This window comes from Stigmatopora argus, chromosome 21 (genome assembly GCF_051989625.1).
Source record: "Stigmatopora argus isolate UIUO_Sarg chromosome 21, RoL_Sarg_1.0, whole genome shotgun sequence".
In the NCBI taxonomy this organism is placed as follows: domain Eukaryota; kingdom Metazoa; phylum Chordata; class Actinopteri; order Syngnathiformes; family Syngnathidae; genus Stigmatopora; species Stigmatopora argus.
Window position 1 is genome coordinate 1,613,855 of NC_135407.1, and position 14,334 is coordinate 1,628,188.

The 14,334-nt window shown below is 52.1% G+C and overlaps 3 protein-coding genes across 4 annotated transcripts; 2 read left to right on the forward strand and 1 right to left on the reverse strand.

Moving 5' to 3' along the window:
- The first annotated feature begins 216 nt into the window (after positions 1 to 216).
- On the forward strand, positions 217 to 5,872 carry LOC144067089 (autotaxin-like). 2 transcript variants are annotated; one of them, XM_077590584.1, is made up of 25 exons: positions 217 to 384; positions 479 to 578; positions 650 to 799; positions 866 to 991; positions 1,069 to 1,129; positions 1,197 to 1,294; positions 1,373 to 1,452; positions 1,613 to 1,732; positions 1,812 to 1,867; positions 1,940 to 2,005; positions 2,090 to 2,162; positions 2,226 to 2,334; positions 2,397 to 2,522; positions 2,697 to 2,728; positions 2,788 to 2,915; positions 3,008 to 3,086; positions 3,148 to 3,235; positions 3,300 to 3,484; positions 3,560 to 3,620; positions 3,705 to 3,844; positions 3,913 to 4,054; positions 4,133 to 4,210; positions 4,329 to 4,461; positions 4,526 to 4,679; positions 4,750 to 5,872. In XM_077590584.1, exons 1-25 carry the CDS (start codon positions 367 to 369, stop codon positions 4,918 to 4,920), a joined length of 2,574 nt encoding a protein of 857 aa, XP_077446710.1. In that variant the 5' UTR covers positions 217 to 366; the 3' UTR covers positions 4,921 to 5,872. The 2 variants fall into 2 exon arrangements, with proteins under 2 accessions (XP_077446710.1, XP_077446709.1); XM_077590583.1 differs by having other exon boundaries at positions 2,090 to 2,334.
- Positions 5,873 to 6,471: 599 nt separating this feature from the next.
- Positions 6,472 to 8,244, forward strand: LOC144067557 (uncharacterized). The gene is made up of 3 exons (XM_077591396.1): positions 6,472 to 6,573; positions 6,654 to 6,709; positions 7,184 to 8,244. The coding sequence occupies exons 1-3, from the start codon at positions 6,524 to 6,526 to the stop codon at positions 8,092 to 8,094; spliced, it is 1,017 nt and encodes a 338-aa protein (XP_077447522.1). The 5' UTR covers positions 6,472 to 6,523; the 3' UTR covers positions 8,095 to 8,244.
- LOC144067559 (venom phosphodiesterase CdcPDE) lies at positions 8,160 to 13,749 on the reverse strand. The gene is made up of 25 exons (XM_077591398.1): positions 13,613 to 13,749; positions 12,978 to 13,065; positions 12,499 to 12,633; positions 12,309 to 12,434; positions 11,985 to 12,045; positions 11,820 to 11,917; positions 11,676 to 11,755; positions 11,497 to 11,616; positions 11,320 to 11,429; positions 11,194 to 11,259; positions 11,055 to 11,127; positions 10,842 to 10,950; positions 10,648 to 10,770; positions 10,484 to 10,515; positions 10,285 to 10,412; positions 10,149 to 10,218; positions 9,998 to 10,085; positions 9,766 to 9,938; positions 9,636 to 9,690; positions 9,375 to 9,523; positions 9,173 to 9,299; positions 9,032 to 9,109; positions 8,787 to 8,916; positions 8,525 to 8,681; positions 8,160 to 8,422 (listed from the first exon to the last, which is right to left on the reverse strand). The coding sequence occupies exons 1-25, from the start codon at positions 13,646 to 13,648 to the stop codon at positions 8,252 to 8,254; spliced, it is 2,583 nt and encodes an 860-aa protein (XP_077447524.1). The 5' UTR covers positions 13,649 to 13,749; the 3' UTR covers positions 8,160 to 8,251.
- Positions 13,750 to 14,334: the final 585 nt, after the last annotated feature.

Genomic DNA, 14,334 nt, shown 5'->3' on the forward strand with positions numbered 1-14,334 from the left:
GCGTTTGCTTCGGAAGCGTTTTCCGCCTTCGCCGCCAATGCTGACGGGCACATGAAAGATAGAGGTCGTAGGTCACGTGTCAGGTGGATCCCGCTCGTCGGACCCCCTCCTCCCTTGCACCGCGGTCCCCCACCTCCTTCCTTCACTCCGTCCTCATTGGCCGGACAAGACAAACAATGACACGGTCGGGGGGGGTGGGGGGGGGGGGGGCCTGCAGCGGGGGCGGCACAACAGAGCACCAGAGCGAGAACCAGAGACAGAACGAGAAACCGGAGAGCGAGCAGGTCGCGCATCGATCCGCACACGCGCACTGGTCTGTCGTCGCGGACGTTGAACACTTTTCGCTTTGTTGTCTTGCTGGCAAACATGTTCGCCCGCTATTTGGTGAGTCCGCCGTCGGTCCGCCGCCTCGCCGACCATGACGGGGAAGGCCGAGAATCCGCCGATGAGGTCACTCCCGCCCGTTCTTTGCGCGCAGTTGTTGATGGCGTTGGGCGACGTCGCCGCCGGCTACATCTTCCAGGCCAGCCGACCGGTGGAGGGCGGTGGAGACTCCCCTCCTCCCGCGCACGCCAAAGGTGAGAACCACTCACTCGCTACATTATCGGGCGTCCTTGTCCACGCCACCCGTTTTTTTTTTGTGTGCCAGTGGTGTCGCAGTGGGTGAGTTCGTCGGGCTCGTGCAAGGGTCGCTGCTTCGAGCTGGAGGAGGCCGAGCCCCCCGGATGCCGTTGCGACAACTTGTGCAAAACCTACTACAGCTGCTGCTCCGATTTCGACCAGCACTGCCTTAAAACGGGTCAGTACTTGCCGGGGGGGACCCTAACCGGCGTCGTCTTAACCCCGCCTTTGGTCGGTCCGCCAGCGGGACGCTTCGAGTGCCTCCCGGAACGTTGCGGCGAAGAGAGGAAAGACGAGCACGCGTGTCACTGCACGGACGACTGCTTGGAGAAGGGCGACTGCTGCTCCAACTACAAGGCCGTCTGCCAAGGTAACGCCGACCCTCCTTCTCCTCGCACTTTTCCTCCCCGCCTCAGCGTTCACCACTTCTACTCCGTCCCGGTCCAGGGGAGGCGTCGTGGCTCCAAGGCGACTGCGAGGAGATTGTCAGCCCCGAATGTCCCGCCGGGTGAGTCGATGCCAAGTAGCTGGACCGCGGCAGCAGCGCTAATACGTGGGTTTCTCCGCACCCTCAGCTTCGTGCGGCCGCCGCTCATCATGCTTTCAGTGGACGGCTTCTGGGCGTCCTACCTGAAGAAAGGCGCGGCCATCATGCCCAACATCCAGAAACTCAGTAGGTCGGCCCCACCCTCCCGCGCCAGGGCCCGTGTGGCGCGGCCTCGCGCTAACGCTAATGGGTTCTTCCCGCTAGGAACGTGCGGGACGACGGCTCCCTACATGCGCCCCGTCTACCCTAGCAAGACCTTCCCCAACTTGTACACGTTGGCCACGGTGAGTCACGCGACCTGTTAATGTGTACTGAGTCAACACCCGTCGGGGGCCACGGGAGGCGACGGACCTCCGGAGCGCGTCAGGGTCCGCCAGGGGCCGCTCGGACGGCGGGCGCGGAAGGTTCGGCAGAGCGTGATGTCCCCTTGCGCCAAACGCACAGGGCCTGTACCCGGAATCGCACGGCATCGTGGGGAACATCATGCACGACCCGGTGTTCAACGCCACCTTCACCCTGCTGTCCCGAGAGAAGCTGAACCATCGATGGTGGGGCGGGCAGCCGGTGAGATGGCCAAGTGGCTGGCGGGGGTCTCGGACATCCTTTTCCCCGTCTCGGTGTCACGAGACGCTCTCGTCCGCAGATCTGGATCACCGCCAAGGAGCAAGGCGTCAAAGCGGGAACCTTCTTCTGGCCCTGGTACTCCTTCGGGGACGTGGACGCGCTTGGTGGCCACCCACGATGGTGACCTCCCCCCTTACTTTATTTCAGGGTCATCGAATTGGAGAGACGCATCCTCACCATCCTCCAATGGCTGAAGTTGCCCGACCAACAGAGGCGAGGGAAACGTGCTAACCCCCCGGCCCACCCCCTACGCTTAGCGCATCCCTAACGTGTATATTTCCCGTTGGGTCCGCGTAGGCCTTACGTGTACGCGGTGCACTCGGAGCAACCTGACACGTTCGGACATCGTTGGGGTCCGCTGAGCAACGAGGTGGGTCTCCAGCTCCGTGTTTACGTGCCAAAGCTGGAACTTTCCGTGCCCCTTTACGAGCAGATGGACAACACGCTGCGGCAGATCGACGGCATCATCGGGCAGCTGATGAACGGCTTGAAGCAGATGAACCTCCATCGCTGCGTCAACGTCATCGTCGTGGGCGACCACGGTGAGACCCCCGGATGCCGTAACCACGGCGAGGGTGACTAGCGAGGTCCCCCCGCGCCGCAGGCATGGAGGAGGCGCACTGCGACCGCACCGAGTTCCTCAGCAACTACCCGCTCAACATCGACGACATCACTCTCATCCCGGGCTCGCTGGGAAGGATCCGACCTCGCGACCCCAAGTCGGCCTCGTGTGAGTCGCCGACACGCGCCCGCTTGGTCATCGCCGGCCCGCTTCTCGCTCTACTCTGCCACTTCCTGGGTTTTTTTTTTTCTGGCTACTTGCGCTTTCACTGGCCGCTCCCTTCAGCTCATTCTCGCTAAAGTCCGGCCCCTTGTCAGCGCTCACCTGTGTGTCGCCCCGCAGACGACCCCAAGCAGGTGGTGGCCAACCTGACGGTGAGTGAGGAGGGGCTTCCGGCCGGAGCTTCCGGGCGTTGACCTTGTGTGGGTTGCAGTGCAAGATGGCCAAGCAGCATTTCACGCCCTACCTCAAGCAACATCTACCCAAGAGGCTCCACTACGCCAACAACCGGCGTATCGAGGACGTGCACCTTCTCATGGAGAGGAAGTGGCACGTCACCAAGTAGCCTTAGTCGACTGTCCCTTTAAACGTCCATTTTTTGGTAGTGGCTAAGTTAGCAAACCACCTGGCAAAACTCTTCTCTTTGCCTCCAGAAAAATGCCGGAAAAGCTACGCACGCGCTGCGGCTTCTTTGGGGACCACGGTTTCGACAACAAAATCAACAGCATGAGGGTGCGAGCGTTTGATTGGTCCCGGCGTCCCCCCCCTTGCTAAGTTGTGGTCTCCCCCGTAGACGATCTTCATGGGACACGGTCCCAGTTTCCGTTTCCGCACTCAAGTGCCGGAATTCGACAACATCGAGCTTTACAACGTGATGTGCGGTGAGTGGTGCGGCGACGGTTGGCGCCGAAGCGCTCCCCTGACTCCGCCCCCACCCGCTCGCAGACCTGCTGGGCTTGACGCCGGCGCCGAACAACGGGACGCACGGGAGCCTGAACGCCATGTTGAAGTCGCCGCCCTTTCTGCCCGTCATGCCCGAGGAAGTGACGGGACCGGCTCGGGACGACGACGTGGCGGAAGGCGGGACCGCCGCGCTTGACTTTCCGCCGGACTGCAGCTGCGATGACGAGGTCGTCCCGGCGGCGTCGGGCGAGTGGGACCCCCGACTCGAAATTGTCCAAGCATTTTTTTTGGTTCACTTGCAGAACAAAGTGGAGCAAAACGTGCAGGTGTTCAGTCTCCTACAAGATGGCGCCTACGACTACAGTGCGTCCCCCAATATGGCCCTAGACGGCCCCCCAAATATTTCTCCTAGCGTCGCCCCTAAACGCCACCCGTTCCATTTCGTAGACGTGACCCAGCTCCCATTGGGCCGCCCCGCCGTGATGTTCGTCACCCGTTATTCTCTGCTGCATCACTCCGACTTCATCAGCGGGTACAGCCTCCAGCTGGCCATGCCGCTGTGGACGTCCTTCACGCTGATGCCCGAGGTACTCGCCAAAGTCCGCCCGCCATCTCGGACGAACGTGACCAGGCTTTTTTTTTTTCCCCACTTCAGGACGACGCGGCGTTGCTTCCGGACGCTCCCGCGCGCGGGCCGTGCCTGCGTACGGACCCGCGAGTGTCCGCCGAGCACAGCGCCGGTTGCGGCGCCTACGGACGGAACCGCCTTCTGGATTACGGCTTCCTGTTCCCGCCCGGTAAACGCGCCGTCGTGCGATGTTTCGGCCGAACGTATCCGGCGCCGAACCCTCAAACTTTTAACATCTCGCGCGCAGAGTTAGCGTCATCAACCGAGGCCAAATACGAGGCGTCGCTCATCACCAACACGGCGCCCATGTTCCCCGCCTTCACGAGTGAGTCACCCGCCGCCGCCGTGCGGGGATGTCGCCGACGAAAAGGACAGAGGCGACGCTGTACTCCGCTCTGACTACGTCTTTGTGGGAAAGAGCTGACTTGGCGCTTTCTGCTCAGGAGTGTGGCGTTACCTGCAGGGGACGCTGCTCCGGCGATACGCGCGGGAAAACAACGGCGTCAACGTCCTGGCGGGTCCCGTCTTCGACTACAATTACGACGGCCTCCGGGATAGCCTCGAGGAAATTCGAGAGTGAGTCCGCCACTGTGTTTTAGCGTGCGACCGTGCCCGGGCGAGTAACCGTGGCGTCGCGCAGGCGGTCTCCCGGCACACCGCCCGTGCCCACCCACTTCTTCACGGTGGTGACGGCGTGCCGGCGAGCCAACCAGACGTTGGACGAGTGCGACGGCGACCTGAGCGTCTTCTCATTCCTCGTACCTCACCGAGACGACAACAGCGAGACTTGCAACGTGAGTCCCGCCCCTCCGCCGGCGGTAGGCGGCCTTCGAGACGCTCACGCGCGGCGCTTCCTGCGTGCAGAGCAAAGACGACGAACGGGATTGGGTGGAGGATTTGCTGCAGCTTCACACGGCCAGGGTCCGAGACGTGGAGATACTGACCGGCCTGGACTTGTTCCGGGCCGGCAACCAGAGCTACAGCGACGTCCTGGTCCTGAAGACGTACATGCGCACCTTTGAGAGCGACGACTGACACCCGTGGGACAAAAACCTGAGCGGCTGACACCCGACTGGGGGAGACCCCCGACCCTAACCCTATCGGCACTCAAATAGCTGAGCTGACACATGACAAAGACGCGCGACAAACTGATGCCCCAACTGTTGAAATCTTAAGCCTTTACAGGGCACTGACTGAAATCTAGTATTTTGATATTTAGAAGAAAATAAACAACGTTAGAGTGTTATTGCTAGTTTGTTTCAATTTCTGATTCCTATTCAAACAGATGGAGTGACCTATAAATAAGCAAGTAACCTGGAAATGCCTTCAAAATCAATAGCGAGTGACTATCGGAAGCATGAAATCATTCCCACTCCCAATTTCTCCAGAAATAGCATGAATTTTTAACGAATCCATTCATTCGTTTTCCATAATGCAAATCTTGTGGGGGTGCTGGAGTCTATTCTAACTAACTACGGGCAGTAGGCGGGTCACGCCTTAAAATGGTTGCCAGCCAATCGCAATTATTAATTAATGTAATGTTTAATTTTGCGAATGATCCCCCCTCAAAATGTAATGCTTCATTAAGGTTGACAATTAGCATCCAAAACAGATTAAAAGACATCCGATAAACTGACCCCTGACTTGTTGGTATCCTAAAGACATACCCGACAGACTGACCCCCTGACCTTCTGAACACCGAATATAACCTTCCAAATCATTTTTTTATGTTCATTTAACACTAGAAGTGATTGAAGCTAACACACGGACGGACACGTAACCCCGTGCACGCACCTCGCGGTCATCTAGTTTCAAGCGATTCACTTTTAGTTTGTCCCCCGCGAGGGCCATTCTTACTTTTGGCCCCAAGGCGGTTCGCAGGTTTTATGCTACGCTAAGCTAACGGCCTCTGGCTCTTATTTAACAAACTCAACAAATGAACGTTGACCTGTCTGCAAGCCCAAGTAAAGGACTTTGATATCAGCTACTTTCTTGTTTTCAATTTGTGCCTAAAAAAAAACATATCCAGAAAACACACCTTATTTTTTTACAGGACACTCATTCGCTGCCATTGACGGTGCCAGACGTCCAATCCATTTGGACTAGATGGGAAAATTTCATTCGCCCAAATGGGTTGGACGTCTAGCGCCATCTCTGGCAACAAAACATGCTGTCATATTTACATTTTTAGTCACTACAAATGCTTGGTGAGTGAGGAGTGTCCTGTAATGAAACATAAATTGAACCAATTGTTTGTTGGGGATCGAAAATGTCCCCAAAAAAGATGATAATAAATAACCCATACCTGTCAACCTCTGCCGATAACTGCCCTTATAAATGATTATGATTCCCCTTACAAACCCCCCAAAAACCTTACAAACACCGTACGACTCGTCGTACGGTGTTTGTAAGGTTTTTGGGGGGTTTGTAAGGGGAATCATAATCATTTATAAGGGCAGTTATCGGAAAAGGTTGACAGGTATGATAACCCAAAATGCAACCCATCAAGACGGTAATGTAAAGAATAATAAGCATAGCGAATGCGTCAAATGGTTCTGCTGGTGTTGGTGATTATGACGGTCCCTCGCAGCTGCGTCCAATAAGGCGCCCGGGCTTTAAGTAGGGCGGCAACGGTTGCATGGCAGGTCGGCAGCTGTACAGCAGAATGTGTTCCAGTGGTAGTTTCAGGTAAGTTGTGTGGTTCTCGCAGCGCTCTTGATGAATTTAAGACACTTTTAAATTGTTTGTGTACTTTTGGTACTTGTCAGGGTTCTGGTGCTCCAGCTGCTTGTGCTGCTGTTTTTTGGACAACATGTGAGAGGAGGTGAGTTGTTCAGTTTAAGGTCTCATGTTAGCTTCAATAGCGTTTTGCAACGGCTACATTGGTTATTTGTTGGCTAGTAGAGTCATTTCTTTCACTGCTTGTTTCTCAATACTCTTGACAATTTAGTTTTATCAAGCATTTAAAATAGTTTCAATAGGTACAACATTGGGAATAATACTGCAGTACTTCCCACCCTCAAATTGATATCTTGTGGTTGTGCAGTAAATGTTGGGAGTATCCATTTTGGTAAATATTTTGTGTAATTTGCAGTTTTACGTACTTGGGATTCCACTTAACTACAAATGTTTAATATACAATTATTTTCTTAGCAACACTTAATCATATTTGATACATTTTTATGAGGTATGACTTATTTGGCTTTATAGAGTTAATTTAGTTTTTAAAAACTCATGATTGGCTATCATTGTCAATGGCACTGATCAATTTCCAAGTTTTATTTTTATTTTTTCCCAGCATCTTTTGCGCCTTACTCGACTTGGCTTCAGAGTTTCCCTCGCAGTTCCAAGTATGCGTCGCCTATGGATGTCCACGTTTCAGTGCAATCTGAAGGTTCTACTGATGCACTTAGACCAAAGTACTTTAGGGGTTTCTCACAGCAGAACCCGAAAGCTGCCAGACCGGGTATCAGAGGTGGTTACGGTTCCTCTGGTGGGTTGGCGGATATTAGTCCAGCAGGAATTTACAGACTGGATCCAAAGCACCAACCTGAGAGTCAAAGTCCACTAAACTACCAAGAGGGCACCATCGTTTCAAGTCGGGGGATCCAAATGATGGCTGCTGCGATCCCGCGAAGGCACCAACAGAAACTACAAGTGCTACCACAGTCTGAACAGAAACCGCAAATGCTACCCAGGTATGAACCACACTTCAAAACGGGTTGGACCCCACCAAGGTATGAACCCAGACCACCAATGGACTTTACAAGCTATGAAAAACCTCAAGATCTGAGGCCACCAGCATATGAAAGCCCAGTAGAGCTTCCGATGTACCAACCCAAACCATCACAGAAGTATAATCCGCTTCCTAGGGCGTTCCCTAGATTTGAACCCAGACCCTCACAGGTTCTGACATCACAGTGGTATGAGCCAAAACTGCAGCAGAGTTATGAAAACCCAACCCGGGTCCTGGCACAGTCGAGATACGAAAAACTGTCACCAGCTTCACCAATGTATGAGCCAAAACGGCCACGAATGCTTGAAAAACCAAAACTGGCGGTACCCGGGTACGAAGTTAAATTCCAGCAGAATGCATTCCCGACTTGGTACGAGGCCAAATTACCCATGGTTCCAAAGCCTCGGAGTCCAAATACCCACCTGGGGCCCACTTTAAGAGTATTTGGTTCTGGTCTTTACTCACGCCAGTAGCTAGCAAGTGGCTATTTTCCTCCCAAAAAATGTTTTCATTCCAGGTCACCATAACCGCTGTGACGTGGACTTTGTCAGCCGGACTCTTTAATTACATTTGATTGTAAACTTGAATACTGAAATGAAAATAAATGCAATCTTAAAAAAAAACTTTCTTTCATGGTTTTTGATTGGTGGAAGTGGGGCGGGTCTTAAGCTGCAGGAGCTCAGGGATTGGTTGGTGGCTGTCCTGGTACAAGTCCAGACCTGTGATCAACTCCACATCTTTTACACGTGTTTGGTGGAACCAAATGTGGTCTTCCACCCAAGAGGCTTCGTCTTCAGTGCTCTGTCCGAGAAAGGCAGTCTTAATTATTTCAGTCATAAATTTCCAGGGATGTTGACAGTGAATGAATGTACAGTCGCCGTTGGCGGCCAAATGCCAGCATACCTTGCAGCTCTCGGAGTTGTCTGGTCGGTGAGGCAACAGGAAAGAGACCATTCTCATCTGGCCGTCACATTGCCGGATTTCCCGGCTGGCGTTTTGGCAGCTGGTCAGGACGATGAAGTAATGGGTGGGGATTGGCAGGTCGCCGTCAGATGCTATTCTGCACAAGGTCAATGGATGGTGTGTTTAGAGGGTGGCTTCTATGTAGTGTGGCTAATACATTGCAGTTGACAATCTAATGGTCAAAGAGTGAGAAGCCTCTAACTCTATGAGCTGTGGTTGGTCATGTTGTCCATCGCGGTCATGGTCAAAGGCGGGGCCTGTCAGCACATTGATGTCATTGTATGCAGATGCATACTTTTTGAGGAGTGTATTGTGGAAGTATGCCCAGATTTCTGATGGTGAAATGGAAAAATACCAGTGACAAAAGTTCTAAAAGTACTCCTTTAAAAAAAAAAAAAAAAAAAAAAAAAAACTTGTGGAAGACTCTGTTACAAATATAGTACGTACTATGAAATTTGGGATACATGGGCACAACATGGCTGCTCAGAAGCGTGTCGTACTGCTTCTCCTCCTCTGGGCTTGAACCTGTGAAACATTGACAATGTCTCCAACGGTCACCCGTGAAGTCAGTGTCCGGCTGGGATTTACCAGGCGGGTACAGGAAGGCGCGGTGAAAGATTCCGTATTGGTCGCATCGCCGGCTATTCGTAGGTGGGATTCGCACATCGGCCCGCAAGCAGTTGGGTCGCGGTAGCGGCACTGGGTTCAAATCATTCTATGAAATGGAACAGAAAATGTCCACTTTACTTTAGCAAATGTATACCTTGCTTGATAAAAGACAAGTGTTTACGTGGATGGTGAAGGAGCTCCACAGCGCCATCTTCAGGCGGTGACTGTAAGCGCTGATGAACGCCTCGTGATGAAGGAGGCAGTAACTCTCGTTGGGTTGCAGCAAGCGAGGACGGCCAAACGGCAGGTGATTGCGCCGGGACTCTGTCTCTGTGGTAACAAGATGGACAGATTCATAATGGGATCCCAACATGCATTTTGTATTGCTACTAGATGATAATGTCCAAATCATTTAATGGCAAATGGCATTGAGGATGTTCACCTTGATCAGCCGTCATGTTGAGTCGACGGTTGGCGGCCGTCACAGCGTCTTCGCTCTGAAAGAATAGCAACAAAAATGTATCGGTCACACCAGAGTGATCGTGTAGTATAATTTACGACTGGTTAGCCACCATGCTAATGCAGGAACAGGCTAGTTGGTCTTCAGGAAAAAGGCTGGTGAGGTGGCATTGCTCAGGCGTGCTCCGATCCTCAGGAGGCAACGGCGAGTAAAAGGGCTGTCGTAGCATGTGGTTCAGGCTGCCGTGCGTCCCGTTGTTGGCGGATGGCGAAATCTGCAGAACGTCTGTGGGTGGGCAGGTGGGTAAACACCACGACGAGAGATGCCAGCGAGGGCAGACTCACCGCACATGAGGTTGTAGAGCTCGATGTTGGCGAAGGGTTCGAATTCTGCCTGGGCCACAAACTTTGGTCCATACGCGAGGAACATGGCCTGAAGTGAGGAGTGCTTAGATGACCTGCCGAGGTTAGCGACTGTCGCGAGGCGGGCACTCACGTGCATGCTAGCCACGTCGTTGTCGTAGCCGTGCTGGCCGCCTGAACAGAAACCGAGGGAGCCCGGACGCCTGAAAGCCAAGTAGGATTGCTACGGGGTGCCAGGCGGGAGGCCCGATGCCAACGTGGATGCAAACCTCTCAAACAGCCATTTTGGCTCCACCAGTACGTTAACGTCCTCGATCCGGCGGCTGTTGGCGTAGTGAAGACGTTTGGGAAGATGCCACTTGAGGAATGGGCGCAGTTTCTGAGTTGCACTTTTACACTGAAAACAAAGAAAATGGTGAGAGATAACATGCTACGTGGTAACGTGAGTACGAGTATGTACATGCGTACCGTCATGTTGGCCACGAGGCCGACGGCGTCCACTGGAACACAAATGTGGATACAAAATGTATTTTATTCCCCTTGTTGGTGGGTGGTTTAGTGTTTTTGACAAAATTAATAGAACTGCATCAGAGTACATCGCAAGTCTTTGGCATTATCAAGGAGGTACTCACAGTGGGTGTTACGGTTCTTTGCCCGGATGCGGCCGATTGGTCCCTCGGTGACCACGTAGTCGCCGACGTCACCCACGAGCTCCTCTAGGTTCTCCTTCCTTTCACAGCTTGTCTCCTCCATGCCTGTTCAACGCGTAGATAAAGGCTATTAGTGCTAAAACTTCCGATCAGTGGCCTAGCATGATCAGAATTACCATGATCGGCGACCACAACGATGTTGAGGCATCGGTGAAGTCCGATCTGCTTGAGTCCGTTCATCAGCTGACCCATCATCTTGTCCACACCTTTAATGGCCTGTGCGACCTGTGATGGTCACATGACACAAAAGACACGTAATCCGGAATTCATTTCACGTTCAACCCGAACCATCGTTAACCTGGCAACATTATTGATTCGTCCTTACGTACCCCTCCGCTGACCGGACCGAAGCTGTGTCCCGATTTGTCGGGTTCCTCCAGGTACAGAGTGTAGAAGTCAGGTCTGGGGGAGAATATACATCCCTGAGAACGTGGCCCGCGGGTTCTTGGTACGGACTCGCGGAGTCACCTCTGCTGATCCGGCAACTGGAGCCACTTGAGAACCGTCAAAACACGTTCCTCAAACGGGACTTTCCTGCAGGAGACACTTGGGGTGAGCTCAGGGTCAGGTAGACCTACGAGAAGATGTCCGTACCCATTGTAGGGCTGGTGGATGTCCGGGTAGCTGCCGTTTATCTTTACGTCGGACCCGGGCCAGAAGAAGGTTCCGGACTTGAGTCCCTGGTACCTTGCCGTGTTCCAAATCTGCAGAGGCAAAATGCAAAGGGAGCCGCTGTACCGGTCGAACGACCACCTGACGATATACGCTTACCGGCTGTCCCAGGTACCAGTCCGGGTTGTTTTTCTCGGGACCCGACAACGTAAAGACGGCATCCATGACTGGATCATACATCACGTTGTCGATCAAACCGTTAGACTCGGGGTACAGACCCTGGTTGGGGGCTACAGCTTTAGTATACTCTATACGTGTGTTTTGGTCGTGTACATTACCGTGACGAGGGTGTAGTGGTTGGGGAAAGTCTTGCTGGGAAAAGCCGCCTGCATGTACGGAGTCGATGTTCCACATGTTTCTGAAATCAGATGAACGCGGATCTCGAGTCACATTTTTAATGTCCACGAGGTTGTGACACTCACTGAGTTTGTCGAGAACTGGAATAAGGGTCTTCCACAGACTGAGGTAGTCGGCCCTCAGACCGTCCAGCGACACCAGAAGCAGCGGTTGCCGCTGGAAGCTAGCGAGATGACACAACGCTTGTCAAATCCTATCCTGCTAGCAAGACGCTACCTGTGTTGCGTTACCCCGGTGGACACGAGGGGCGTGACAGGTCATCGCACCCGTCCTCCACCCACTCCGTTTGTCCTGTTAAAATACAAATGAGACAAATACGGTTGAGCGAGTACCATACCTGTCAACCTCTGCCGATAACTGCCCTTATAAATGATTATGATTCCCCTTACAAACCCCAAAAAACCTTACAAACACCGTACGAGTCGTACGGTGTTTGTAAGGTTTTTTGGGGGTTTGTAAGGGATTGAATCATAATCATTTATAAGGGCAGTTATCGGCAGAGGTTGACAGGTATGGAGTACTGCAACGAGTAGCCGCGCCCCGCAGCGTCTCACCTTGGCAGACGTGCCGGTAGTTGCTGCAACAGTCGAAATTAGCGATGCAGTCGTCGGAGCAATGACACCTGCTGGTCTCCAGCCTGGTCTCGCCACATCGTAGACGCGTGCACTCCCATAGTTCTCCTGAACGTAAACCACATGGGTCGGCTGAGAAGCTTGAAGACGACGGGGTCAGGCAGGGATTTACCCGGGGCTTGGCAGAGGTCGTGGTAGTCATGGCAACAGGTTCCACTTTCCGTGCAGCCGGCGTCGCACCTGCAACCAGGGATGTCGGCGTCGTATGGCTGGTAGCAACGGGTTTTGCAAGAGGTCTGTGGCGCCACTGGGGGACGAGATTGCCTCGTCAAATTTTGTCTCTGGTTCCAGTGTTGATGATACATTTCCGACTTGTGCGACAGCAGTGAAGACACCTGACAATTTTTATCTGACTGATAACGCAACAAAATAGAATCCTTATCTAGTGAGTAGGAAGGTAGACAATGATTGTAAAGTTTGCAATCATTCACTCATTGTCCCCGTTGAGAAGGCGTTTTTTTTTAAAGGGGCTTTTTTAGTCAGCTAAACACGAACGTATGTCAACGGCCTGAAATTTGCTGAGCTCTCAAAACGTTGAAGACACTCGTAGGTAGGACTGCGTCCGAGACACGTGCGACACAAAAAGAGCACCTTGGTTTTGACACGACTGCAGTTCTAGGCCTAGTCCCAGTCCTAAACCCAGGATCAGCGTCAACAGGCAAAAGGCCAGCACCCCCACCTGAAAACAAACCGTGAAAACGTGAAAAACAAAGACAAACTACTGGTGACGCTTCGCAATCGCAATCTACAAATAAAATTCCCCCAAATCAACAGGAACTGACTTGTGATTGGACCAAAATCAACCGGAAGTTTACGGACCAGGAGAAAGAGCATCCCCAAATATGTCATTTTCTAGTCATCATCACTAATAATAAGGAACTCTGAAGTCACTTGAACTTATTGATGACCAATCCTAAAACGGATAGGACGTCTATCTAGTGACAAACTACTTTCAATTCTAAGCTAAATGATGAACGAACAACTCTGAAGTTGCAAGTCAGACAATCGATAGCACTGAAAAAGTTCAAATAGTGTCTTTTTGTTATTCTTTTTTCTTGACCGGCGTTTGTTATGGAACGCAAGTCAGTGATGTGCGACAACTTGCGCACCAATATTTGCACACTCTTGAAAGAAAAGTGGCGTGCCGGTGCTACCATAGCAACGACATGTTGGCAAACACTTCAAGACACTTAAAAATCAACAAATTCTACTTTTGCGTTACTCACAAGGATGATCCGCTTCTTCTTCTGCGGCACCTTCATGTCGGTCGGGAGGTCGGTGATGAAAAGGGTGAGATGACGGATGGCGAGAGACGGGTGGCGGGCGGACGGGCGATAGACGGGTGACCTCTGGACCCGGCGGGCGTGACTTTGGTCACTGATTAGCCCGACACTGAGATAAGAGTCTTCTGTGATGTCACTTCCTGCTCGGCAAGTTTACCTGCACGTACTCCTTTAAAGTTGGCCATCAACTAAACGAGCACGTTTTATTTCTATATACTGGACTTTACACTATAGAATTTTAGGGGTGTTGTCAACGCAGATGATGGCACAGTTAAGCTTATGCTTAATAATTAATCTTTAAAGACTCACTGAACAATCATAAATTGGCAACATCATAATGAGCGAGACGTGATAAGAAAAAGACTTTCACTTTTCTTCTTTTCGAATCGTCTTTGTTACCATGAAATTAATGACCAGGTTGCCAGACAGACAAAAAATATGTCTTTACATTGGTCAGTAGGTTCTTTTTCAGAAAAGGAAGCAAGGGTATTTGGTTTGCAAAGATATTCCTGAATTTTTTTGAGTAAGCTTAACTTGTATGTTAAGCTAAGTTTAAGTACTTTCATTATGTAAAGTTTGAATCATTTAAAGCAAGGGTGTCAGACTCGGGTTGGTTCGCGGGCCGCATTAACGTCAACTTGATTTCACGTGGGCCGGACCATTTT

Bases quoted from the DNA above. Each gene is read 5' to 3' on its own strand.
- LOC144067557 (XM_077591396.1), top strand. From the start codon at position 6,524: ATGGCAGGTCGGCAGCTGTACAGCAGAATGTGTTCCAGTGGTAGTTTC. The intron at 6,574-6,653 runs GTAAGTTGTGTG...GGTACTTGTCAG, and splicing joins TGTTCCAGTGGTAGTTTCAG to GGTTCTGGTGCTCCAGCTGC. The intron at 6,710-7,183 runs GTGAGTTGTTCA...ATTTTTTCCCAG, and splicing joins TGGACAACATGTGAGAGGAG to CATCTTTTGCGCCTTACTCG.
- LOC144067089 (XM_077590583.1), top strand. The intron at 2,916-3,007 runs GTAGCCTTAGTC...CTTTGCCTCCAG, and splicing joins AGGAAGTGGCACGTCACCAA to AAAAATGCCGGAAAAGCTAC. The intron at 3,485-3,559 runs GTCGTCCCGGCG...GTTCACTTGCAG, and splicing joins ACTGCAGCTGCGATGACGAG to AACAAAGTGGAGCAAAACGT.
- LOC144067559 (XM_077591398.1), bottom strand. From the start codon at position 13,648: ATGAAGGTGCCGCAGAAGAAGAAGCGGATCATCCTT. The intron at 9,939-9,997 runs GTGAGTCTGCCC...GCCCACCCACAG, and splicing joins GCTCTACAACCTCATGTGCG to ACGTTCTGCAGATTTCGCCA. The intron at 8,917-9,031 runs GTACGTACTATA...TTTCACCATCAG, and splicing joins CATGTATCCCAAATTTCATA to AAATCTGGGCATACTTCCAC.